At 47.6% G+C, this 26,837-nt stretch overlaps 1 protein-coding gene across 1 annotated transcript; it reads right to left on the bottom strand.

Annotated features, from left to right (window-relative positions):
- Positions 1-4,760: 4,760 nt before the first annotated feature.
- On the bottom strand, positions 4,761-25,802 carry SPSB1 (splA/ryanodine receptor domain and SOCS box containing 1). The gene is made up of 3 exons (XM_020782233.3): positions 25,399-25,802; positions 9,787-10,631; positions 4,761-7,024 (listed from the first exon to the last, which is right to left on the bottom strand). Exons 2-3 carry the CDS (start codon positions 10,478-10,480, stop codon positions 6,897-6,899), a joined length of 822 nt encoding a protein of 273 aa, XP_020637892.1. The 5' UTR covers positions 10,481-10,631; positions 25,399-25,802; the 3' UTR covers positions 4,761-6,896.
- Positions 25,803-26,837: the final 1,035 nt, after the last annotated feature.

Genomic DNA, 26,837 nt, shown 5'->3' on the forward strand with positions numbered 1-26,837 from the left:
TTTGACTGTAGCTGAAATTAATTAACACCGCTACCTCTGGCTACCTTTCGGAGGACCACCGATGACGCTTTAAGTGTCAGATAGCTTCCCTTTGAGTCTTTTAGCTTCTCTCTTGACCCTTTGCAGGCCTTTATCCTACAGCCCAATAAACCCTAACCCTTCCCCACCAACACATTCTGAGATGCAGAAAAGTCAGGGTCAAATCCTTTCAGACCATTATCTTTATCTCCAAAATAAGGGGTCTCTATCTTTAGAAGAGTTCTGTGTTCTATTTTTAAAGGCAAAGCTGCTGGACATTCTCCCAAAGCATCATCAACAAAAAAAAAACTTTTTGCCTTGAGCGTGTTGTGTTCAACAACTCCAGTCAAATGTGTCTCCAGGGAGATGTTCCGGGCAAAGTTTTTTTAACTCCCCCGGCTCTGCAGCTAACAAGGCGGCCACCAGAATCAGGGCCAACTGGCTTCCTGCAAAGAAATACAGAAATAAATAATAATAATAAAAGTTTTGTGTTTTTTTTTTTAAGCGCAACACCCTGTTCTCAGGACATCAGATGTCAGAGTTCAAAGCTAATAGTCAACAGGCGGCTTGTTGAAAACAAAAGTCCGAGGCTGGTGAGAACACAGAAACCAGACAAAACCTTGTTACATAAATATCGCGCTGTGCTTCAGGAGTGGCTTCCCAGCTATTTCCCAAGGCCTGAACAACTTACCACCACCAAAAAACAGATTACACGCGGTTTTCACATTACAGGAAATGAAACAGGGCTTCTCTTTAGCTTCCCAAATTTCTGAGAGCCACAGCGCGCTGTTGTCCAAATTAAAATGTTTGCATATGTATGATTTATTAACAACAACAATCCCACCACCACCACCACCACCATGGTTAATCAACACCAATATTATTATTATTATAGCGTCCTTTCCTTACATCAGATTCTGCGGCCTTCAAATTTTGCTGGACTAAGAAACCCATGATCCCCCCTATTGGTTGAGGCCCGCAGGATTTCTGATCTTTATCTCCCTCGGGGGGAGCCAGCATGTATTTAAAATAGGATGCTGCTAAGAAGCCCTGAAAAAAAAAAAGATTTAAAACACTGTGGAATAAATTGCTACACCAGAGCAAACACCAAATAAACACAGTTTAAGAACAACTTCAAATGCACCGCAAAATAAACAATTCATTTAAGACGTTTCTGATCAGCTTTTTTCATTATCTCCGTCTCTCGCTTTCTTTTGCCTTCCGATGGGGGACTTCTGCTTCATGACCGGAAGGTAAAAACTGGGCGGGAGGGAATATTTCAATCCCAAGACTTCCAAACAGGCCTCGAAAGATCCTTCAGAATTAACTTTGAAAGTAGCTAAGAAACCTTGGTCATGACACTAACATTCCTAATTTGTTTGGTGATGTCTGAAATGTACCTTTTGTTACATTCCTGCAGTCTTAAAAAGTAAGATTGTAGCCACCCTGGCCATCATTACTACTAAACCTTATTTATCCTTCCTCTTTCAGTTTCTTCTCCCCATATTTTCCCTTTCCTGGGGGAAAAGACAACCGGCTAAATCAAGTGTTATCTCTTGCTGTTGACACTGAGTCTCTCTACTCCTAACCTGAAGGGAACCGACGTCCAGATGTCTTGAGACTACATACATGTCTCATCATCCTTGGCTTTGAGGCCACTGAATTATCACGCCCATACACATCCAGCCGCTCCAAGGAGAACAAGGAAAGTCTCAGCTCTGAAACCACACAGAACAGGGTCTGTTTCTGACAGTCCCAAGGTGTGTGTGTGTGTGTGTGCGCTTTTCCAAGGAAGCCAGATTTCCGTTGAATATCAGGAAAAACTTCCTAACTGTGAGAGCAGTATGACAACAGAACCCATGACTCTCACGGGGAGGTGGCGAGCGCTCCAACCCTAAGAGCAAATGGGGCCACCGTCGGTCCGATCTGCTTTGATTTGGATTCCTGCCTTGAGCCGGGGGGGGGGATTTTGGACTGGATGGATGGTCTCAGGAGCCTCTCCCTATGTCTCTATTCTATTCATGTTTTGGGTGCAAGTTTATGGAAGAGGAAAAAAAAAACAGATTAAAAAAGGAAAAAGCAAAAGAGGGGTCAGGAATGATGGGCTGTTTTGTCCCTGCGGCCTTTGAGCATTGCTCTCCCTGCAGATCACCAGCCCTTAAAGGGAGGCAAAGGGTTTTGTGAAACAGGACACCCCCCCTCCAGGGGTACTGAAGGAATTCCCCCCCCTTTACATCTCCGAGCACTTGGAATCTGACTGCGGTTTCTGTAAACCGGTATATTTCCAAATAAAACAGACACACACACACACACACAAAACAAAACCCACATTTTTTACCAACTGACACACACAACATGATTAAGAACATGCTAACCCAGGAGCAGAGGGTGGCAAAGACAAAACAGGAACAGAAAAAGCCAAAGAGCCAGGAGGCTTTAAAAAAAAAAAACTAAACAGTAAGCAAGCTGTAAAACACACCAACTCAGACAAAACATTTGGAAGCCGTGTCAAATAGTTCTCTGTCTGAAGGGTGGACGAGGCAGCGAGAGGCTTATAAATCAAAATGTGAGTACAGGCAGGTTCAGAGCACTTTATCCCGGCCAGCTGGGAACTTTCCCCCCCCATCTCTTCTCTGTATCCGATCTCCCTCTTGCTAACGAGAAGACGGCCAACTCGTTCTGAGATGGTTATGCACTTCCCCCCCCCCAACGTCTTATAGATTTTTGCATTTTTACTCTACAGTTGGAAAAGGTCTTGTAGCATCACACACAGCTGTAAAAGTCAGACAAAACAGAGAGAACAATTGAAAGAAAGACGTGACACTAAAGGAAAGGGCGAAGCGGCAGGAAAAGGAAAACAGTTCTTATTAATTTTATTTATTGGTATCTTACTCCTTTTCATGTCAACAGCATGACTCTTGGTGGATTGCCTGAATGGCTAGATTTAATGCAGCAATAAGACTGTACTGACCACCCAGCATAGTGAACTGGTTTGACTAAGACTTAAGACCTGGGTTCGAATTCCCATTCAGCCATGAAAAGTATTGGGTGGTGAAGCACTCCTGAAAACATCCTGCACACCTCAAGAAGACTTATCGGATTGAGCTAACAAGTCACCGGAATGCAACATGCACAACTGTAGGTAAACAAAAATGTCAAAACCCCATAAAAAGGGTTTGCGGTCAAAAAATATACCAAGGGACCCTATACATTTTTGTTTCCTTTTAACTTTGGCCTTACTTTCCAACTCCGATACCTTTTTAATACCGATGGATAAATATTCTGTTTGCCAGGAATAAACAGAGAATTTACCCACGGAGACTCCTTCACAGCTAGGGCCAAATCAAACAGAGTTATCAACACCGGAGGATTGGCTAATTCAAACTAATATTGGCTTTCTAATCTACAGGATGTTTAACAATAAAATCTAAACAGAAGAGAACTTTACCTTCGATCGGCCGGCCCAACGATTGGGCAGACTGTGACAATTTTGGATTTTCTCCCTTTGGACTCTGCCTGTATTCAGCGCTTACCACCCTTACTTCACACACAACAAATTACGTTGCAAGGCCGTGCAATACAGTACTTTATTTATTGGACTGTAGCAAAAAGCAGCACCAAAGGTACCCTACAGGAATGATGTGCTCCTATACAGAGAGCCACTCCACAAAAGTTGGCAAACTTGGGAACCCCACAGGACTCTTTCACAGAATCAACAAAGGTACACTATCTAACCTGACAAAGAGATCTGAACAACTCAAAAGTTTGCGCATTGCTGGGCATTTTCATTGGTCTTTAGAGATGGTGAGCCGACTTGTGGATTTTGGTTCTACCTCCTCCCAAATGCCTTGAAAGTGGGGTCCAGTGGGTCTCAGAGACCAGCGCAGCAGGTATGCGGCTGAGCAGGTAGATACCAAGAAGAGTGGACATTTATGCAATCTGGAACGCTTAAAGGCAAACCATGAGCACAGCTTCTTATTTCTCCATGGATCAAAGCGTGTGCTTTGTACTGTTAAATGAAAGGATCAACTTCAAAATATTTGCAATAAAAATCAAGTAAGGTTAAACAAAAACCCAAAATGCAGGGAATAACAGAGATTCTAAAAGCAAGCTGGGGACTTGACTAAGCTGGGGACTTTCGTCTTCCCGGGCTATTCTGAGTGGTTGTTTCACAATGGCTGTTGTTTTGTGATGCCTACCTAGGTGACACGCTTATTAACGAATGTCTCAGAACTGCAGAGCTATGGATCATCCAGTCCAGCCCCTTTCAAGCAGGCCAAATGGGGGAATCGAACACCCAACCCTCCGACTCTGCAGCCAGAGACCTCCACCGCAGAGCAAGCCGATTGTTCAATGCGTGAGTTGTCTTGGCTTAGAGATGCATGCAGTAGGAGCCAGACCATTGAAATCTCAAACAAACAAACAAAAAAAATCGGGCCAGCTTTCAACTCATGCAGGATGCTTCATCACCTTCAACACTACACAGCTGCAGGAAACAGACAAGTGCATAGATCCAATAACCTGGACCAAAAAGTTTTGGTCTCCGAGTTTGAGTGAAGTTCCAAAACAGAGATTATAGCTCTGTATACACATGAAGAGTTCTGTGGTAGCACAAAACCCTCACACCAAGTAGAAGACAGTAGCTTCCTTCTGTCTGAGGACTGGGGCCGACCTCTTGGTGTTCCAGGCTTTCCCTTGATATTTCCCCAAGTGGACACAGACAAAACACCACCACTGGTTCATCATATTTAATAAACTTTTATTTTTTTAAAAAATTTGGTTACTGATTATCTACAATCAAAGGGGAGGGAGGGACAGAATGAATGGGAGGTTTAAAAAAACAGTACAAGCTAGATACACCAAGGGGTTTTAAAGAAGTGGTGGAAAGAGACGGTGGAGTGTCAGACAGCGACGCAGAAACAAGACAAAGGAGGGGGTCATGGCCTTTCCTAGTGTCAGTGGCGGAGAAAAGAAGCAGGGTCAAAGGCAACTTTTTTTAAAAAAGCATTTGGCTCTTAACACATTAAAATTTGCTGTGCACTTTTCATGTGTCCCACTTCTAAGAGTTTATTCTTGATTTTAAAAAGAGGCACAATCACATTCTTCTCCCGCCCCCCCGCCCAAAAAATCCACAACCCTCAATATTGGCACCAGTTGTGTAATTAAAAAAAGAGGCTATTTTTGTCATTTAAAAAATAAACAGATAATTTCCTACAGCAGCATTTCTTAAAAACAAACTCAAACACAGTCCTTTTACATACAAAAATGCAGAATATATATATATATATATATTAACATTTTCTAACAAATCCACGCGTTTGTACCTTTACAGATTTTTTTTTTAAAAAAAGAAGAAACAAAGAGAACACACATCCTACACAGAACTGGTGAAAAAGAGAAAGACACGAGGTGCGTTTTCTTCCTATAAAAAAGAAGAAATATGTGCAAAACAAACCCCTTTGTGATGGCAGCTTAGAAGCCAATTATTTTTGGGTTGCTTGGATAAAGGAGAAGTTGCTCTTCCAGATTAACTCACACTTGGTCCTACACATTTTATGATGTTCATGTTGAAGTTAACCATCCTCCACCCCACTGAGAGGACCCCAGCCCTCGAAGAGAGAACAAAATGAGTTTTGTTACCACTGTATCAGAGTGGTTCCTGACTTTGGGTCCCCCGGGTGTTCTTGGACTACAACTCCCAGAAGTCTTCTCCACTAGCTGAGCTGGCCAGGATTTCCGGGAGTTGTAGGTCACGAAGATCCGGGGACTGAAGGTCAGGAACCACTGAGATCAAGGGTGCGGGTGGGGAAATGATGATTAACACAGAACTTCGGCTCAGGAAACTCTGATCCGAAGAATGAGGAAGAGCGTGGGGGTGAAGGACAAGAAAAAACTCTCCCAACTTCTTGAGATCAAGCCAAAGTATGGGACGGGGGCCTGAGTTAGTCTAGAAGAGTCAAATTCCCTAAAAATGAATTACACAGCTGACGAGCATGTTCCAAGTAAAATGGGTCTTTCTGTCCCATTCCTCCCATGACACTTGACCAACCCCTCCCCCCACAACTCCCAAGCTACGAGTTCAAGTGAATGACCAGAAAAAAACAAACAAACGAGTGATTCTGAGTGCCAGAGCATCACAGGTCCCTCACACCTCCAGGCTGGAGCAAATGGTATGTGGGACAAACACCAAAAAAACACACGAAAGGACATCATAGAATCTGGATGCTCCTTTGACATCTGTAACGGCTGCTTATTATTCAAGAGGCTAGTCCCTATGGAGTAATCTTGTTGGGGTCTGTGGTCTTTCCCACTGACCTGCCGGGTGACAGGAGGGACATTTATTTTGGGGGGATCGTTGGGATTCTGCTGAGCTATTTCACCCCTGGAATTCTGTACGCCGACACCTGTCCTTCCCGATGCCCTTCTTTTCTACGTCATCTGAACATCTCTCTACAGCAAACAAAACAGCAAGCTGGGTTACGATGTCCAAAACCCAGGGGCGATTCCATGACCTTTTCCAGGGGGGGTTCGAGTCTAGCAAATGACTCAAAAGGGTCTGGGTTTTTCATCTCAAGAGCAATCTGTGGAGCATTGAACACGGTGGAGCAGAAACCCGGTTTCTTTCCAAGGCTGTTTCTTCTTCCGATGCAGCAACAAGGAACAGATCAACAGTTGGGCTGTTCGGATGCAAAACCGGCACATTCGGAAAAGGGCAGGTGGGGGGGAAGGGGGTGGATGTATGCATAGAAAATGGTCAAATGGTCACCCAGAGATGCCCTGGCCTGGAAATTCATGCCGGCGTTGGTTCTGAGAGTTTGTGTCTGTGTGGGGGGGAAGGTTTTTTGGAGGGTGGGTGGGGTCCCTCCCCAAAGCAGAGATCATTGGTAGAGAAGGTAGTTCTTGAGGGATTCAGGCAGTGGCAGGGCAGGAATCTCATTCAGCCGAGCTTTGCCCAGAGCCAGGCGCACGGATCGGCGGCAGAGGTCCATTAAAGGCAGAGGTTCCGCTAGAAAGTGACAACATGGGAAGACACCGTGAGTGAGCGAGAAAAAGAGAACACCTTAACCCCAGCACGGAAATCACAGTTCCCTGCTCCATGTGAAATTTTAAAGAGCAAACAGCCAAATCACAGATTTATAGAAAAAAGCCTGAGTAACATGGGTACAGTTGGCAACCCCCCCCCAAAAGATCAAATTTAATTCCATACCACAAGGGTACTTAGAAACCCAGATCTCCCAAAGTATCCATATTCGTTTAAAGCAGCACAGAGTTCCCCGGAGGCAGAGCTGTGGTCGGTCAAGGACACGTCACAACCACCTCTGAAATGTGTACCCCGCTGCACAGCAAAACACCCTCTACATTCGAGCCAACTTGCTATTTTGTTTTCCATAATAGTGAGCCCTGGCGGGTTCAGGCATCAGCTGTAAAAAGCACCCATGTCTTCTAGTACCTTGGCTTTACTGTTGTGTGATTTTGCCAAGGAACTCTGTGTAACTTAAAAGCTAGCACTTCATATGAAACATACAAATGTGTGAAGCACTACATAAGAGCAAATATTTGTATTTAAGAAACTGAAATCTGATTTCTGAACCATGTTAAAGATAAAAAAGTAAAGTATACATAATATATAGATTATATATTCTGCATTTTTCCCATGGCTGCCTCTTGTTTTGATGGCCTCCTGCTGATTTATACTTCTTATAAATAGGCCCAGCAAAATCGCTCCCAAACAAAAGACCATTTTTAGTAGATCTTGCAACAATAAACTGGACAGACAGTGAAGGCTAGTGATCAGAGCTTCAGAACAGGAATCAGGAGACCTGGGTTCAAAACCCCACTGGATGAAAAAATTCACTGATGACCATAGAAATTTGTACATGGAGGAGAGACACATATGCTGAAAAAGCAGGTTACAAATATACTAAATAAGGTAAGTCACAGTTATGCTTGTATTTTAGTCTTAGATGGCAAGACTCTCTGGAGAAGACAATAATGGTGGGAAAAGGGGAAGGCAGCAGGAAAAGAGGAAGACCCAATACGAGATGAACTGATTTCCTAAAGGAAGCCACAGGTTGAGTTTGCAAGAGCTGAGCAGGGCCGTCGAGGCCAAGAGATTTTGGAGATCCCTCGTTCATGGGCAGACCTCATCCTGTTGACTAGTTTTCCTGGAAGACGTTGCTCAGGACTCAGCAGGCAGGACACCTGCAGCCGACTGACGTCAGGGACACGGGTCATAAAAACTCCCCCCTTCGCTGGGCAAAGCCTCCATCCAACTGACTTCACCCTCGTTGCGCTTCCTCCCTAGACCAACGTTTCCAGGGAGGCAACGGGCGGCCAGCTTGGGAGGGAAAAAAAGCAACTGCGGGAAGGGAGGCAGAATTCTTAATACGTAAAAATTGTGGATGAGGCCCAAGGGGATTTTCACATCTGCTAGGGGAAAATTAAAAATAATATGAAATAACAAACAGCAGCTCTTAGCATTTGCTTTTCAAACCGTCCTGAAAACAGAGACCAAGAGATCAGCCTTCCTGCACGCTGCAGGACTACAATCCCCATCGTCCCTTGGCTAGGCAGGTTAAAAACGGTGGGTGTTGCAGTTTAAAAACATCTGGAGGGCCATCCTTGCCAGGGACAAGCCAGTCCTGCATGGGGGTGGGGAGAGAATTTAGGCAGACGGCCAAAGGCACTGGAGATCAGAGGAAGATATATATATTTTACTGAGTCATACCTGCATGCTATGACTCGGCATAAACAAATCCCATATTCACTCTCTTATCATGGGCAGGAGTTTAGCCTTCAGGAAGGAGATAAGGTGGAAAGACCTCCGGGCGGCTGCCCCATCAAGGCACTGACAGCGAGGTCTTTTTGGGTCTGATTTCCCTTCCATATTCCAGGTGGAAGCTCAGTTCACTTCCCCCCCCCAGCCAGGAAGGCTAATTTATTTCTTAACCTCATTTATATTCTCTCGTTCTTCTAACGAGGAAGGATACATCTTTCTCTCTTTCCTATTTTTGCTCACACACCGAGCTTGCAAGGTCTCATGAGTTACAGAGCAAATTCTGCAGCTCGGTGGGGGGGGGAGGCTTCAGCCTCCATACCCCGTGAAATATTTTTTTAAATACATAAACGGGGAAAAATAATTTAAGAATGGGGAAAGATGAGAAATACAGAAAGCAGGCGGAAGAGGAATGAACGAATGAAGTCTCGGAAAAAAGAAAATTTATCAAGGCGCAAGAAACAGGGGTTTGAATTAGACCCCAAAGGAGAATATCAATCCGTGATCAAAATGCTGGTTAACCCAGCATTAAATATATCCTGGTTAAGTCCAGGTAAAAGCGTGATGCACTCCTCAAAAGCTTGCACCCAAATCCAGGTTGTTAATTCTATAAAGTATCGCAAGAAATTGGCTGCCATTCTCCCTCTCTTGCGTCTATAAAACGTCTTGCCTCTTCCTACGCCCCATTTTCAACAAAGGTGAGCAGAAGGTACACCCAGGCTTACTGGAATAGCCGCAAGTGACGTGCAGGAGATGAAAGCTTCTCAGTCCATGTGGCCGTCGCCTCAAGCTGTCTCATAGCAAAGCCGGTCCGGTTTCATTCATTCCCTTGCACCTCTCTTTGGTTGGCGGACTTGGGTGTTTTAGGTGAAAAAAACAACAACTCCAACCCAAATGCAGTTTGGTCATCCCCCAAAGTTTCAAGAAACACCAGTTCTGCCTTCCCAAGCCATCCCAGAAAAAAAAAAAACCACCCAACTTCGGATACTTACGGTCAAGCCCGTTCAAGTAGCGCATCTTAATTTCACAGTGGCCCCAGACGGCACTCACAACCGGGTAGAGTTTCTTCCCTTTGAGTCCACGGAAAGCAACTCCCATGTACTGCCCGTCCACAATGAAACTCAACGTCCCATCGTCCATGTCCAACACCACCAAGAACGAGTCCGGCACGATGAACGTTTCGTCCGGCTCCAAGAAGGCCGGGTATGTCTTACTGGGCTGGTTCTTGCCATCGTGGTACAGCCGGTTGCGCCCGAGGTCCCACCCCCACGATTCGTGGTTGTTACCGACCAGGGTGGTGTAGCCCACGGAGTGCAAGGGGGCCTCGGCCGTGGCCACGCCCACCACGGCGTGCGTGCCCCTCTGCCTCATGGCCCACGTGATCTGCCAGACGTGCAAGCCGCGGGTGTAGCCGACTTTTCCACGGATGGCGTCCGTGCTCTGGGCCACCGGATGCCGGTGAAAGATGAGCCGGTCGTCCTCTTTGACAAAGACGTTGAGCGAGCGGTCGTCATTGTTCCAGGAGTGCATCAGCTGGGTCTCGTAGGAGACCGCCGGCATGTCCAGGAGGAGGTCCAAGCGGGCCGGTTTGAAGTAGTCCAAGCCCTGGAGTTCATGCTTCAACGGCCTGTAGGCCGGATCCCTCATATCTACCGTCTTGATGCCACCCGTCACCTTTTGCCCCATCCTGACCCCCGTCGCCAGATGGATAATCTCCCCACGGGGCAAACGCTTCAACGGCCCCCTCCCCGACGGCCAGAGGTTCTCATTCAAGCTTCGAGCGGAGGAGGAAGGGGTTGCTATGAAACCCTGCGGAGAGGATGCTGGTCACGGTTGCCTAATGGGTGGAAAGAAAAACATGAAGGAAAAGTTAAACATTAAAAACCACACAGACACACACACACACCCCATACGTAGAGGCCTTGCACAGAACCCATTTGTTTCACCCCGAGCGGAGTGGGGTGGACGAAGCGAAGAGACACACACACCCCCACTCCAAAGTCCAAAACTAAAGCTCTCGCCAACAGAAAACAAAACACCGACACCGTTGAGCTCAGAAGGTTCGTTCTGTTCTAAGTCGGCCCCTTGAGCGGAGTTCTCGGCAAAGAAGGTTCTAGATCCTGAAAAAGGCTGTGGGTTGGAATCCAGACCCATGTGGAATGCCTTTCGGGACAAGGAGGTAGGGAGTGGGGCCAAATCAGGAAGACCAGAGCTCTTCCATCGCCGACGCCGGCGGCTTCTCCTTTGTTTTTCATCTGATGAACGGCCGGCCGTACGAGACGCTTCAGCGGTGGAACTCCGGCTTCGTTAGAGGGCTGGGCTAGATGACCTCCCAGATCGTTTTCCCACGCCACAGGCCTGCGATTCTATGATGCAGATTGCAGTCCGCGGAAAGTTAAAGCAATAAAAATTGGGAATCTTTAGGGCGGGACGAGATTCAGCTCCGTTAAATGACAGAGCAGATTGCAAGGGGAGCTCCCGGGGTCTCGCCGGGTGGCAATCGAGCAGCGAGTCTTCTCTGTTGGCAACGAGCCGTCCACCTGAAAGGATGCTCCGTTCTGTAATTTTATGAAATTGTTCATCATTGCCATCTAGCAACACCTGGAGGGGGACCTTACGACCTGGGAGCCGCCATCACAAAGTCAAAAGATGTATTATAGGCAGAGAAATGCTTGGGCAGAATTACTAGCGACCCCTCCATACTTGACAAACAGTTTTAATAAGCACCTCTCTTTAAATCCTTCCGTTCCCCCCTCCTTGGAAGCTGCAAGATGTGAGCACGTTCCTTTCTTTATCAGTTGGCCATCTACCCCCCCCATCATCCCCACCCAAAGTTAAGACAACAGCACAGCAGGAACACGGGTTCAAAGGACTCCACCTAAGCACCCTTAAGGAGCACATGGCCTTTTTTCCAAGTTTGGGGTGGGTGGCTGGGAATCCCTTCCATAACAGAGTTATTTCAATCTTTCTGCCCTCTGTAGGGAAATAAGAGTTCATCTAGCCATGGGTAATTTCACATTCCACCCATGCCTGGCAAAAATGAAACCATTTTTAAAAAGACAGTGGCATCAAAGCAAGAAATGAGGACAGGAAGAAAATTAAGCAAACAACTCACACACCCACTTTGTTTCTCCTGAAGTCTCCACATCCTTGCCAGAGAGACTGAGATTTTTCTCCGAAGTTCAGAAACAAACGGCTCTACAGGAATCAAGAACTTTGCTGCACCGTTGATCGGGTTCTTCGGCACTGCCCTTCACCCCCAAACGAGATTTGCAGCAGCTCTCCTGGAGAGAGCTTTCCACACAGACCGACTGACACACAAAAACACACACACAGAAACACAACCAGCGGCTCTGCGTTCAGTTTGCTACACAAGCAACCTTCTGTATGGCAAGTACGCCAGATTGAGAGGGGTAGGGGTGTGTGTGTGTGGTGCTCAGGGAAACAGAAGGGGAAAAAAACACCAAAAAAGGTTTTTTAAAAGTATATGAAAGGGTGGGAACCAGCTTTCGAAGAAGGTTTTAAAACATTTCCTGGAGTGAAGCAATCTCGCAGAAACTCGGCCAGCTGCAGTGGCAGCCGTTAAGTCCAGGATTTCGTTTGGCATGGAAAAAATTGGTAGCGCGTGAATCAGACCTTGTGTTAATGCACACAAACACACACCGAGAGAGAGAGAGAGAGAGAGAGAGAGAGAGAGAGAGAGAGAGAGAGAGAGAGAGAGAGAGAATGTTCTGAAAAGTACAGTAGTCTAGTTTAGAAAAAGGAAGGTACAAGGTGAAAGCAACAGAGAAACCTGGCACATGGATCCTTCAGCATCGCAAGTGCAGCCGAGGAAGATGAAAGACAGTACAAGGATGTTACGGATCTCCAAGTTTTCACATTTGCCTGGTTAACTAGTTTTTATTGCAGAGACATGAAAGTCTACGTACTTCCTTTACAAGCCACACATCAGCCAAGTATGAACAAAATGCACTGTGGAGTGCTCACTGCCTGCCGGCTGTATCCAACCAGCATGCGAACTCCCAGGTCTGGAATCTCTCCCTGACCCACTGGCCCTACTGGGCTTCTTAGGAGCTTTTTCGCAGGTGGGAGCCCTATGTACCAGGTCATCTATCTGGGTCGCAACGCGCACAAATCGCAGAAGGAAACCAGCCTCTGACGGGCTGCAAAACTCTGAACTCGCTTTGCTGCAACAAGCTAATAACAGCTACATGGAAGTGAAATAAACAAGACAGCAGAGGCGTTAACAGAGGAAACCCCGGGGTCAAGAAGCAAAGACAGTAATCCGGAAGCTGCATTAATCAATACACAGACAGATGCACACACAGTTAAAATGAAGCCAAGCCTGTAAGCAAACTAGAGACACACGACAGTAATTTATGTTTTGGGACTTGTGACTACGGATTCTGGTTGCTGCAGGGCAAAAAAACCCACACATCTATACACCTTTAAAACAAACCAGGCACAGGCAGGGTGACCAGGAAGTTATAAAGGCAGCCTGTTGCTTATTTGGAGGAATACCCAAAGGGTGGGGCAACTCACCTGTAATTAAAAACTTGATAAAAACTTCTCCCCCCCCCCCCCTGCAAGAGATAAAAGGCTGTAAGCCAGCTGAATAGCTGAGTGAGTTAGATCTTTGGCTATGGAGCCAGAGGTTGGGAGTTTGATTCCCGCCTTCCCCAGGCGTGCCAGGAGAAGACCCAACCTGGGTGGCCTTAGGCCAGCTGCACCATCCCAGGGATCCCCCCCCCCAGAAGAAGGGAAGGGGAAACCTCTTCTGAGTCCTCTCTACCTAGAAAATCCCAGAGACGGACGCCCTAAACCAGAATGGACTTGACAGGACACAATTATGATTAAAAGGCTCTAAACCTGGAAGGAGTTGCAGGATTGGTCTCGCTTCCCTTTGTAAAGCAGCACACCTCCGTCCAAAGGGCGCACACAAAACCCAGCGCCGACTCAAGGATTTTGGGAGACGTGGTCCAAAGGAATTAAGCAAATAACATTCCAACTACTGTACGTTGGGGAAAAAACATGTGCTCTTTCAAGTTGCAAACAGACGGGCCCAGACCTTCGACCGGTTACTAGTCCAGAGGGCCTCGAGGGGGGCTCCCCACGTACCTGGCAAACAGGACACAAGCAGGACTCAGCCCCTGGGTCCCCCCCCCCTCCATGTTGCCCAGGCAAGTCCTCCCCTCCGCCCTCTCCGGGAACTCAAGCGCAGCCTCATCCAAAGGATGAGATCATGCCAAGGCAGGAAAGTGGCCTCCCGCTAATTGGACACCTCCGATGCCATGCTCCTTGGGCAGAGGCTGAACCGCAACACAGCTGGCCTGGCAGCGGCTCAGAGGCACATAGAGCTCTCTAATTAAAGGGGAACCCGACGGACCGCGTGGCCAAGGAGGCCGCCCGCCAGGAAGGAGCAGCATTTGGGTCAGCTGAAAGCAAAGCATACACCCAGGAAGGCCATCTCTCCCATGCTCTGAGATGTAACGTCTCCATCCTACAGCTCGTTAAAAATCAATCAATCACCATTTTATACAATTTAGATCCTGTTTTTCTCCCACAAATGGGAGAAAGATCTCGGCCTCCTTTTCTGTCAGGTGTTCTCTGCTGGTTTTTAAATCTTAGAAGCCCCGAATGGGTTGCTCATACCTTTTCATTCAGCAAGACAGTCCATCTGCGCTTCCTATGGGCAGAGGTTGTTTTTTTTTTTTAACACGGCACAAACACGAAGGACAGATAAAGAGAACGCCTCCTGTTCTCAGACTGGAGATGAGAAAATGTGGAGGAGTTAACAATCTTGACAACGGAGCAGAATTTCTTCTCCTCCGCAGGATGGAGACAGGATATAAAATCCAGCAACATCGGGGGAGTGGCTGTATGAGACCCATCTCACTTTATAGCAATCAGCTGCCACGAAGGAACAGCAAAATAGATTGGCCCACCGTCCTGGTTGCATGCTACCTCCTCCCCATTCCAGACTCAGAACGCAAACTCTTAAAAGGAAAAAGGAGGCAGAAACCAGTAGGGCTTAAAAACATACAAACCCTCCTCCCCCCCCATTTTCCAAATCCTCAGATGCCCCAGGAAACACCCTAATCCTACCTTCCTCTTTACAATCTGCACCCCTGGGAGTTTATCGACAGGGGATCCATGGGGTTACTATTCGAAGCAGGACATTTACGAATTCAGCTTGCATTCCGCCACATATTCGCTGCACCCTTATAAGCTTTGGGCTACCAACCCTTGTATCTTTTAAACCTTTCCTTCCGAGATTTGCAAATAGTCAACGTTTTCGAAACCTCTAGCAGGGCAAGGAGTCAGTCGGCCGAGGCTGCGGTCCATTTTCCATTCTCCAGTCTTCCTCACTCCAAATGCATTAAGGGTTCCAAACTCCTATCAGCTCCCAAATCCACATTTATTAGCGTCACACCCAGGCTTTTTGGCACCTAGTCACAGACGAGATGCATTGCAATTCTCTTCAATTAAGGAAAAAAAAATCTAATTTTGCCTCTTAACATGTAAGTTAAGGGAAAGCAATCCACTTTTTTTTTTTTGAAATGCCATCGGACAATACACACACCCAAATCATGCCTGAGGGGTAGCATCCATGCTGAGCAGATCACCCAAATGCCTCTGAACACCCAACACTCACTCTAGGAAAAATAAAAGAACTAGGAGAGAAGAACAGGAAGCAACTGATCAGCCTAAAGAGCGACACCCAGCTGGTCTCGGTGGTTAGACCTGGCTGTAACACTTCCTTTGAAAACCATTTTTAAAAAAACAAAAACAAAACATCTCATGTCTAAACCGAGGCAATGACAATAAAAAAGATGCTGGCACAGACAACCACAGACTCTCAGTGGTTTTGGGAAGGTGCGCATGTACATGAGCTGCGGCAAGAAATCAAAAAGTCAAAAGAGTCTTCAAGGAGGACCTCCCTCCCAATGCCGCCCCTCTGCATGAGTCTCTGCTTCTCTCCCAGCCAGTTTTTCTGATCTTCTGCATTAGCAGTAAGATAAAAGAAGGCATCAATTTGGGACAGCGCGTCCCCCCCCTCTCAGCTCATCCCGGCTGTGGCAAAGCAAGAACAGAGACAGTGGAGGGTCTGATGTGCCTTTTAAGCTTGCCATAGGCGAAATGGAATAGAAATGTCTTCCACACAAAAACCAGTAAAACCCACCCACCCCCCTTCTTGAACCTGGAGGGAGCAGTGAAAACATACCCTCCATCTCAGAATGGCAGAGCTGGAAGGGACCCTGTGGGTCATCCAGTCCAGCCCCTGTCAGGAAGGCCTGGGGGCGGGATTTGAACTCCCAACCTCTGGCTCTGTAGCCAGAAGCCTAAACGACGGAGCTATTTCCCTCTCAGAGAACATGGGAACCTTTTCAAAAGCTGACGAAATAAAAAGAGAAGAGGACAAGGAAGAGGGATTCGATACAACTTTTTCACCTTTTCTAGGAACTCTGAATAAAATGTAGGAGGGAAAGGTACGGGAAGCTCTCGAGGGGGATGAAGCAACGCCCAGGGCGCACGCACACGCTCACACCCCCGTCCTCCAGGAGGGCTTTAAGGGTTCTCCCTTCTAGGTCTGCCAAACTTTCAAAAGCGAGAAGACACAGGAAAGTCCCGTTTTTAAGCGAAGCCTCCTGATCTCCTTCAGCTTTGATAGAAAAGGACGGAGGCGCGACCCCCAGGCTCGTGGGGGCAACGGGACACATAACGCACCCAGGTGACGCCTTTCCTGCAAGAGGACAGCTTTCTGAGAAGTCGCCCCACACAGGGTTTTGGGGGGGGAAGAGGGAAAGACAAATAGCAGAGTCTCTTTCCTCATCAACCAGACCCCTTCGGCCAACGAGTGGCTGGTTTCTCTGCCAGATCCTTTCAGCCTTTTCCAAGACTGGCAATTCATGACGTGCGTCTTTCCCTTCCCCTTTCTGTTTTGCTTCTCTTTCAGTAGCCTCAAGGTGACGTCCGACAGCGCTCTCCTCCTTATTGCAGCCTCACAGCACCCCTGCGAGGTAGCTTGGCAGAATACGAAGAGAGCAAAGGCCAAAGAGACTAAGCTTCTAGTGGCAGAGGTAGGATTTGAACCCAGGTCTCCCGAGTCACAGTTCAACACGCTAAAAGCGCGACACTCTACCGCAGAAATGCGAGGATTAAAACTCAAGCCTGTTGGAGTTAAATCCATTTGCTGCTCAGCGCCTCTGGGAACCACCAGAGATTTGGGCTACAGAGACAGATTAAAGGAGAAAGAAAATCAAAATTGATGTCAGCAAACCACTTGCCTGTTCAGTCTGTGCGTTTAGACACACAGGCTTTTAACAAATTCCTGTCCCTTTTGAAGCCACCTTGTCTCACAAATCCATACAAGCAACCCTGCAGAGAAATCCTGCTCTTCTTTTGAGAAAGGCAGGTTACTTCCCTTCACGCCTGCCGTTTGTAAAAAGCATCCCGTCACTTAAAGAGTTGAATCTCACGCAAGTTTCTAGCCCCTGGTGAGGGAGGACCAGCTTGCATCAAAACCAGCTTTGGGAGGCCACAGTACTCATTTACAAGCTGCAATCCAGCAAAGAGCACCTACGCAAACTGTGGGCGATTTTACATCACGCGTGGCCTTTCGGCCTCTCCCAAAGCTTAGCAAGGAAAGAAAGAAAAAAGCCAGACATGATTTGTGTTTCTCTTGCTTTTTATAGCAAAAAAACAACTTCTATGACACAGGGCGTTTTTATAGATGTCATGACTTCCTCTAGACTCTAGAGAGCTGCATAGATTACAAAAAAAGTATCAAAATTCTGGAAAGCCAAAAAAATAAAAATAATGTGGATGCAAACAAACACTTAAAACTGAATCCAGTTTATTCACACATGGGGTTCATTTTTTAAAATTTGGGACTTGGCTGTTTTCTGTATGTTTATTTTATGGCTGGAAAAGGGCAAAACCACCAGAGGGTGCGGTATACAAATTAATTAATTAATTAATTGGTTCTTTAAAATTATACTACACAATGTGATTTTTTTAAAAAAGATTCTCTACAATATGAACTGACAGCAGTTTTTGTAGGCTTTAGATAGGAATTTATTCCAATTCACCTTTGAAATTTCCGCCATCAAATCCAGACCAGCCCGGCCTACAAAACAGATTTTTTTTTAAAAAAAAGACACATGCCATTCTGCGCTGGCCAGCAGAAGCCGTGCCTGTATGACTTTTTCTGCAAAAACTTAGTGGCAGGAAAAGTGGCTAATGCACAAATCAGCAAAAGATGACGGCTTTAATTTTAGACCCACACAATCAAAAACATGGTAAGAAGGAAAAACAAACACCTTTCTCGTCTGTTCTCTCTGTTCTACTGTGAGAAAAGAGAATGGGAAACCAACACTTTGAAAAAAATAATAATAAAAGGGCCATGGAAAACCCCCAGCCATACAGTAAACTGAATCAATGATTACTCTTTCAAACCTCAGCCAGAAGACACAGTGAAGGGCGGATGCTCTTGGTACCTTTCTTGTTTGTAAGGAAAACAAGAACATGACGTGTGCATGCAAAGGGTAACCTATCATCTAGGTTGTCTCACCTAGGAAAGCACCACTCCCGTGGAGCACTGGGTTCAGAACAGCCCATGGCAGAGGTGGCTGATTGATCCAGCCAGCAAAAGACTTGTAATTCTTGCTCTGTTCCAGACAAGCTGTACCTTTATTTTATTTTATTTTTTAAAAAAAGAGGGATAGGAACAACAATGCAGGTCAAGAAGCAGCACCATTGGGGTGTTCTTGAACACTGCCAAGCCAGCAAGTTGTCCTAAATTTCTGGCAGCCAAGAGTTGAAAATTAAAACAGGGAAGGCACAGTTCGTTGGGTTCCGAGCTGAACAATAAAACAGGGAAGGCACAGTTCGTTGGGTTCCGAGCTGAACAATAAAACAGGGAAGGCACAGTTCGTTGGGTTCCAAGCTGAACAATAAAACAGGGAAAGCACAGTTCGTTAGGTTCCGAGCTGAACAATAAAACAGGGAAAGCACAGTTCGTTGGGTTCCGAGCTGAACAATAAAACAGGGAAAGCACAGTTCGTTGGGTTCCGAGCTGAACAATAAAACAGGGAAGGGACAGTTCGTTGGGTTCCGACACCAGCAAAAGAGAAAGGCAAAGTGTTACAATGCAAGCCTGCTCGACTAGTGTTTTAGTGCCGCTTCAAGTCTGCAGAAGTGTGAACCCTCAAAAGCACAGTGACTCATATAGAAAGTCTACACATCGACACCACACAAGTTCTCAGGAGCTAGTGGAGTGGGAGTTAACCAGAACTTGGAAAACTGACATTTTGGGGACAAGTACAACGGTCAAATTCTCTCTGTCCCCTAAAAAAAAGCAATTTGGCAAGCTTTCGAGTTAACCTTGGTGTGATGATATGTCACTTCCCTTCATGTGGGGGGGGGGGGGAAGCCATGATCAAGCCCATTCCAAAGTGTGGGCTCCAGAAGTTCAAGCAGACAGTAGCAGGAGCACCCTAAGGAGAAGATTAAACAAACAACATATATACTGTATATTGTATTTTCCTCCTTTTATCCAACAATCCTGGGATCTCTAGACCCACAACCATCCTGAGAGAAAGTCACAACTCTTCTAGATCTTGTGGCAGGGAGTTCCGCAGCCTGCCGCACTCTCCCAGGGACTTCCAGCACGCCACAGCTTGTGGCTCAGCCGTGGCACTACAGGAATGGGAGGAGAAAGAAATTAAAGCCACGTTCTCTGCAACGTGTTGCCTTCCGCCTGCCCTTCCCAGAAACCTGCTCTCCCTGCCTGGGGAGGCTGGCACCACTTCGTTTCCCCACGGACTTCATGCTTCCAACTTCCGTAATGTGCATGTGAACCCAGTGGGTGTTCTAGAGGTCTAAGGACACTCGCATGTATGCTGCTGGACAGGCTTTGGGGTGTAAATCCACAGGACTCCGCGGAAGGGTAGACAGAGCCGCCCGGCTTGCCACGACGTTCCGTAATGGAGGCGAAGCAACAACTGAACAGGGGTTGCGATTACAGGCAGCGGCTGCCTCCGTGTGCATTTCACAACCTTGTTCCACCCCCAAAGTGCCTGTGATTTAATAATCATCTTAGAAATGCAATGCTGGAAGGGACCCTATAGATCACCCGGTCCAATCTCTCTCATCGAGGCCCAGTGGGGGGAATCGAACTCCCAACCTTCAGCTCCACTGCCAGAGGATTAAACCACTGAACTGTTCCAAAACGTCAGAGTGCCGATTGCATGAAATTCAGCCAGACGTCTTTGGGCTCAAAGCAGCATCCATGGCTCCCTTTCTCCCTAATCCAGTTGCACAACCACCTTGCGAGGTAGGACAGCTGGGAGAACATTTATAAACACTGCGTTTCACAGCTTCGATGAAAAGCAACCTTTGGAAGGTTTTTTTCAGGCTTATCCAGGGCCAAGGCAAAGATCACTCCAGCCCCCTGTGGCCACTACAACTCCCCATTGTCCGCTATCGATAGGCCTGCTAATGGGGAACGATGGGATTCGCAACCCAGTGGATCGAAGAGAGAATTTTTCAGGCCTCTCTTGCCACAGAAGTCATGACTCAGCACGAGGAAAAAGGGGGAAGCCACGGGGCTCCCTTCGCCGTGGGCTGTGAACTCGGAAGGTGACTCAGCAACCCAGTCCCCGGCACAAGCGATGGGCGTGTGGGCTAGCCAGCCTTTTTGACGTCCTCGACAGGAAAAACCGGACCAAGCAAGGAAAGCAACAAGGAAGATCCTTGCCGCAACAACGCCGAAGGCTGCAGGTTGCACAAACTGGGATCTGCTTTGGGTTTTCCTTCGTTTGCCACCCCGAAAGCGTCCACGGGACGGAAACCAGCAGTATTGCCATCCAGGTGGCAGGCCTCTCAGCCACGCCGGTTCCCCGGGCGCAGGTCTCCAGCCGTGTCACCGTAGCGCAGGAACTACAAAAACCCATCTTATGGTCCCTGGAAGAGCCACAGATTTTCTCCGATGGGTTGCAGGCCAGCCCCTCAATGCCCAAGCAAAAAACACAACAATAAACCAGCTACTGTGGTTCGCCCAGATGCAAAAAGCCCAAAACCCGGGGGGGGGGGAGCTTCCCATAGATGGGGAAACCCGACAAATTCCAGATTGTCCACCCTCCTGCAGGAAGCTGACACACAGATTAGTCACGCGACAGGGTTGAGAGCGAGGCGAGAACGCCAGCCGACAACTGCCCAGGAACAACTGGGAAGCAGGATTTTCCCTTATCATAAGTCAGGAATCTGGAGGGGAGGCGAAACTCCTCCCGGTTTCCGATCTTTGGGGATGATGAAGCAGCGTCCAAAAATGCGAGCATCCACTGATCCGGGCAGGTCATCTCAGGCCAGAAACCACACCTCGATCTTGATTGTTCAAAAGCCTTGGGGATTTACATCCCAAAACGGTTCAGATTGACCACAAGATATCTAAGCCACGTTCACGGCTTTTAATGCCACCCATCTACTGTTTCTGGAAAGAACGGCCCTTAAACCAGGGACGGGCCAAGTGAGGCCACCCAGATATCACTGGGCTGCGATCCACGTTGCTCACCCCTGCGTTCCATGATTTTGCACTTGAAAAGCTGAAATATGTGGGGTTTCCTTCCTGGAAGGCCTGGCTGCAGCCTTAGACTTCAAAACCTTAGATTTCAAATCCTTCAATGGACAGCACTCAAGTTTCTAGTCCCTCACGTTTAGAAAGTAGAGGACCCACCTCTATTGATCTTGCAGAAAATCCAACAGAGTTGCTGATTTAATACTTCTTCCAGAGGCAGATATTTAAAATCTTAAATGTATATGTATTTCTCACGAACACAGAGAACACTCAAACAGGAGAAGCAACTGTCAGATTTGTCATCAGGCCTTAAGAAACCAAGGAATTACCCAAACATCACATCGAGCTTGACAATGGATAATTACGATTCCATGCTGGGTTTGAATTTGCGCTTTCCAGGAAGTATCTAAAGTTCTAAATCTGTTTGGGAATTAAGATTCAGAACCTTGGATAACACCCGGAAAGCCTGGAGTGGATTTATCATCCCCCATGAAACTGGAGTCCCCCCGGGACAAATGGTCATAGGTTTAACCCCCAACGTCTCCAGGGAGGGATAGGAAGAGACCTGGCCAACAGTGTGGAAAATTATTGCCAATCAGTATTGATCACACTGAGCAAGGCAGAACAAGTGCCTGTGTCAATAAGGTACAGTTTCCTATGTTCTTATAGGCAAGGGAGCCACTTCTAAAAAGGCCATGTCAAGGTGCCTGATCCAGCTATCTGTTTTATGCTAGACCCATCGCCCATCTCTCTCTATATATATATATACCTTCTTGTGTTTTCTATTTATTATATAGATCCTGCTTTTCCTCCTATGAGCTCACAGTGACAGACTGTACACAACTCTGCTCTGCCCCCCCCACGTGATCCTCAAAACAACCTTGAGAGGTAGGCCAGGCAGAAACGGTGTGATTGTCCCACATTCACTTTCCCAACCAAGAGTCTTTCTACAGCCAGGTCTCTTTTGCTCCCAAACCCCCACAGTCTACCCACTCATCCACACTGCCTTCAATTTTAAGCAAGATTCCACAGAACCTTTCCCCTTCGTTACGACGTGCCTCGTGTTTTGGCTGATGACGCATCCTTTGGGAACAAGAAGTTAATCGTAATTACAATACCCGCACCCAATAATAAGACCAATAAACAAAGGCCATCCACTAGCCACGGAAGTCTCAGCTGCAGGAGACAGAACGACAGGACACGCTCTTTCGAAGCAGGACAGGAGGAGGAGGAGTGACAACCGCCCCGGCACATGCAGGCACCCGATAACCCGAGGAACGAAAACAACCAGCAAACGCATGATGCACCGAGGTTGCTTGACTGGGTTATCATCTTACACAACCACATTCCGGGGAGGGGGGGGGGGGAAGAGAAAAGAACAGGAGGACCAAAGGGCCAAAGGAACGTGAGAGATGAACAGGGTTGGTTTATTACAAGGGGAAAAGACAAATACAACCCGCCCAAAACCGGTCCTTGTCTTTAGTCCATCGGGTGGAAGAGGCAAGCCACCGATACATCGCCTTCAAATGATCCTGTCGTTAATGGCCAGAAAAACTCACAGGATGGCCTCTGGGTGACCGCTCCTTCTTAACCTGGCCTTCCTCGCAGGGTTGCTGTGGAAATAAAAGCAGGGCAGGAGCCAAACAACATACACTGCCATGAATGGACCAGAGGAAAGCGGAAATACAGATGCATCTAATTCATAAACTTGTTTTATTGATCCCTTTTGCATTTGTTTATTCACTGTCGTTAGCTTTAAGTACTATATTTAATGATAGATGCCGCCTTGGGTCTTTTTGAAGGAGAACGGCAAAGTAAACAAATATTTAAAATAAATTTGAAAAACGGATCTTTTGCAGAAGGGCATTATTATGAGAAGGTGGCCTCTCGGTGTGATGAGCAGCAGAGCTGTTATAAGATACAGGGGTTAAGGGGTGTTACAACTGAACGCCCCACGGATTCAAAATCTCCCAATTGACGGAGATTCAAACCACCAACAGTATGACTGTTTTCAGGTTTACACATGGCGCGCAATCAGACCCTGTGTTTTATAAAGCGGCAAGTTCTGGCCAGCCCAGAAAGGGATGCCTCCAGCAAGACGCTTGCGCTAGTGGTACACCTTGCATGGAAATTCTGATGTTGGCTGTGCTAGACCCCCAGCGAGGAAGGTGAAAAAAAGAAGGTAAAATTTCTGCCTGCGACCTGGAGCTGCAGCAAAGGAAAACCTAGGAAGCAATAGGCGAGCCATCTCCACATCTCTGGATAGCTCAGGGGTCGAGGTCTCTGGCTGTGGAGCCGGAGGTTGGGAGTTCGAATTCCCCCACTGGGCCTCCTTGTCAAGGGCTGGACTCGGTGATACCCAGGGTCCCCTTCCAGCTCTGCAGTTCCAAGATTATTATGTTCTAAGAAGATAGAGCAAGCTAGTGTCCTGTAGTTCCAGAGGTCAGAGCCAAATATAAGGATTCAAATTACGAGAAAGCAGAAATTAGCCCTGCTAATTGACTCATGGAATACAGTGCCCATCGCTCTTGGCCACCAGCCCACGCTGGCTGGGAAGGGTCAAAATTAGCACCCGACCATTTCTGGGATGCTCCGGAGTGGACGGTCGGAACAATCACAAAGAGAAACAGGATTCACTAAAATTCACACTTCTGTCTTTGGCTGCCCAGTCGCTCGAGGTGAGGACGAAGACACACAAGAGAGAAAAGAAAGTACTGAAATGCTTATTAGTTTTCGGCTAATGTGGCTGCTTCCTTTGTCCCCAAAGACAAGACATGGCATTCCCAACTCTTGAACAAAAGAAAAAGAAACCAAAAGATTGCTTAAGTTTTATTTAAATGTCTCTCCATGCTCTAAGAATGAGGTTTCAAGTCAATAAGGATCTCCTTACATTTGCCCCAAAGGGCATGAATTCAGGGGTAATGCAAGCACGATTGTCAGGTGCAGGGAGATTGCCGTCTGATGCAAAGGGTGTATGTGACTCTCCCCAAACCACAATTCCTACACTCTAACCACTCTACCAAACATCCACAGAGGAAGGAAGGGGGAAAAAATATAAAAATATCAGACACACACAACACGTCCCAAAAGTTATAGGAATCTAGCGCACGGGCCAGCCCGGCTCATAATCCAGTCCCCGTGACTCACTGGGTGGCCGGGAGAGTAAGTCCTTCTCCAGATGTAAAAACGACGGAAGGATGGATGCTGCCCAGGCTTTTGGAAACGTGATGATGGCCGCCTGACCCCGACACAGCTCTGAACAAGACACCGGAACCCGGGACACTCTGAGCAGCCCCGATAGGCGTTTAAAAGGAACGCCGGCCTACCTCGCAGGGTCGCTTGTTCCAAAAAAAAAAGCAAAATCCAGGTGGGTCCTGGATTTTGCGTCTAGGGCGGTCGCAAGGTCCCCTCTAAGCTGAACAGGTCTGCTCCGTTTGCAAAAAAATCCTATTAAAAAGCACGATGGCATTTGAGGCATTAAATAGCTTTTCTGCTCTTCTGTCCTCCATTGAAACAAATGGAGTTACAGAAATAAAATGAAAATGAATGATCTGCCGACAGATCACTCGCCCAGTGTTTAACACCCGGAACTGAAACATACACAAAACAGTTCCTCACAGTTATTTACATGGAATGCCGTCCCCGCATTCGTGTACACGTGTTCCGAAGTTACCGCGCAGACACGTGTTTCTAAAGCAGGTCCCGACCCACGACCATGCACCTGGGCCTCCCTCTGGAGCCCCAAAGTTTTATGAAAGCAGAAAGAAAGGGCTCCCTTCAGAAAGCCACCCCTAAAGGGGTTAAAAGGGGGTTGCTGGGCAAGCAAACCGGACCTTGAAAGACCCGAGGGCTCCCTTAATCCGGAGTCAACTCGCGGCCGCGTTCAGACGCCAACAGGAGCACGGCACCCAAACCCGAGTCGTGAGGGCGGACCCTCTGACTTGACCGGAGTTCCCCGGACGGAGTTCCCGAAGAGGACGAAGGAAAACAAGAGGAACCTTTCCTGCAAACCCCTCGGCTTTCTTACCTCCCTAAGAATCCGGAGTAGAAACCGGAGTAGACCATCCCGAGGTAGAGTCGGGTCCTTTTTCCCCGCTGGATCCGGAGAAGGACGCCGATTATGCAAGCCTGGAAGGCGGTGGTGGTGGGGAGGCAAACTCCTTGGAAGGCAAGCAGAAAAATCAGAATATTCGGGGGTTGGGGGTGCAGTTATAGGATCGAGGCACCTGCCCCCACTTTCTGGGGGTGCGATTCGGATTGAGCCCTGGGGGTGGCGGCGGGGGCGGTTGTTCCTGCTGCTTCCTGCCGGACGGTCCCCATCCCAGGGCCGCGGAAGGGGGAAGCCACCCGGGAGCAGCGCCTCTTCCTCCGCCTCCTCTTCCTCGTCTTCCTCCTCCTCCGACCGAGGCTCCCGCCACCGAACCCCAGGCCGGAATGGCCCCCGCCCGGCCCGCCGCCGCGCTTAAAAAGGACAGCGCCTCGGGGTCACGTGGTGGTGGGGCCGCCGACGCTCCGCCCACCCCCGGGCGGGCCCTGCTCGGGCCACGCCCCTTAAAGGGGACGCGCCGGGGAGAAGAAGCCTAAGGAAAGTGGCCGGAGGCGGGCGGGCGGGCGCGCGGGGAGCGTCTCCTTTCAAAGCGGGTTGGCGCGCGTGTAGAGGAAATCCCGTGGAAGTCCATGGAGAGGGGGAGCAAATCCTATGGAAAGCAATAGGGCTGGCTAGAACTTTTGCTTCTGTTTTTAAAGTGCATGGAGGAAAGGGGGGGGAGAAAGAAGACATTGCAAGGGCTGGTGGATCCGGGGAACAGCCAATAGTACTTGATTCTCTCTTATTTCTCCTTTATTTACCTTTATTTTATTTTCTTGGTTTTCACATTTTCATTTCTAGATTTACGTAATTTTATGCAACTATGTGTTTTTATTAATTGATTATATTATATTGGAAGCCGCTCAGAGTGGTCGTATAGGCCAGATAGGTGGGATACAAATCAAATAAATAAAATACAATAAAATAAATAAATAAATAATAACAGAGGCGCTCCTAGCTCTGCAAGGACCCCGATCCTATGCACTTGGAAACAAACCCATAGAAGCCAATATTCCCCCGTTGGGGCTGCTACATCACAGTGGCATCCACATTAAATGTGATTTTTTTAAAGCTGAAGTCCGGCAGGTCTGGCCTCTTCGGGTCTTAGAAACTCAAGTTAATCCATCTCACATTCACTCTTCCTCTTTTCCTGCACCTTCAGCTGTTCCTATCATCATCACCAACTGTATATATATCTGTTAGCTCTCTTCGTTGTCAAACTCTCATACATAGTAGTTAGAGGAGCATGTATGATCTTCCTCACAGGACCACGTCTTTATTCTGGACGACTTTCACTATTTCCTTCATACCTGCCCTTCTGAGTCTCTGTTTTCTGATTTCATGGCCTGTGTACATTTAGAATAAATATTCAAATATAT

This window comes from Pogona vitticeps, chromosome 7, assembly GCF_051106095.1.
Source record: "Pogona vitticeps strain Pit_001003342236 chromosome 7, PviZW2.1, whole genome shotgun sequence".
Lineage (NCBI taxonomy): Eukaryota > Metazoa > Chordata > Lepidosauria > Squamata > Agamidae > Pogona > Pogona vitticeps.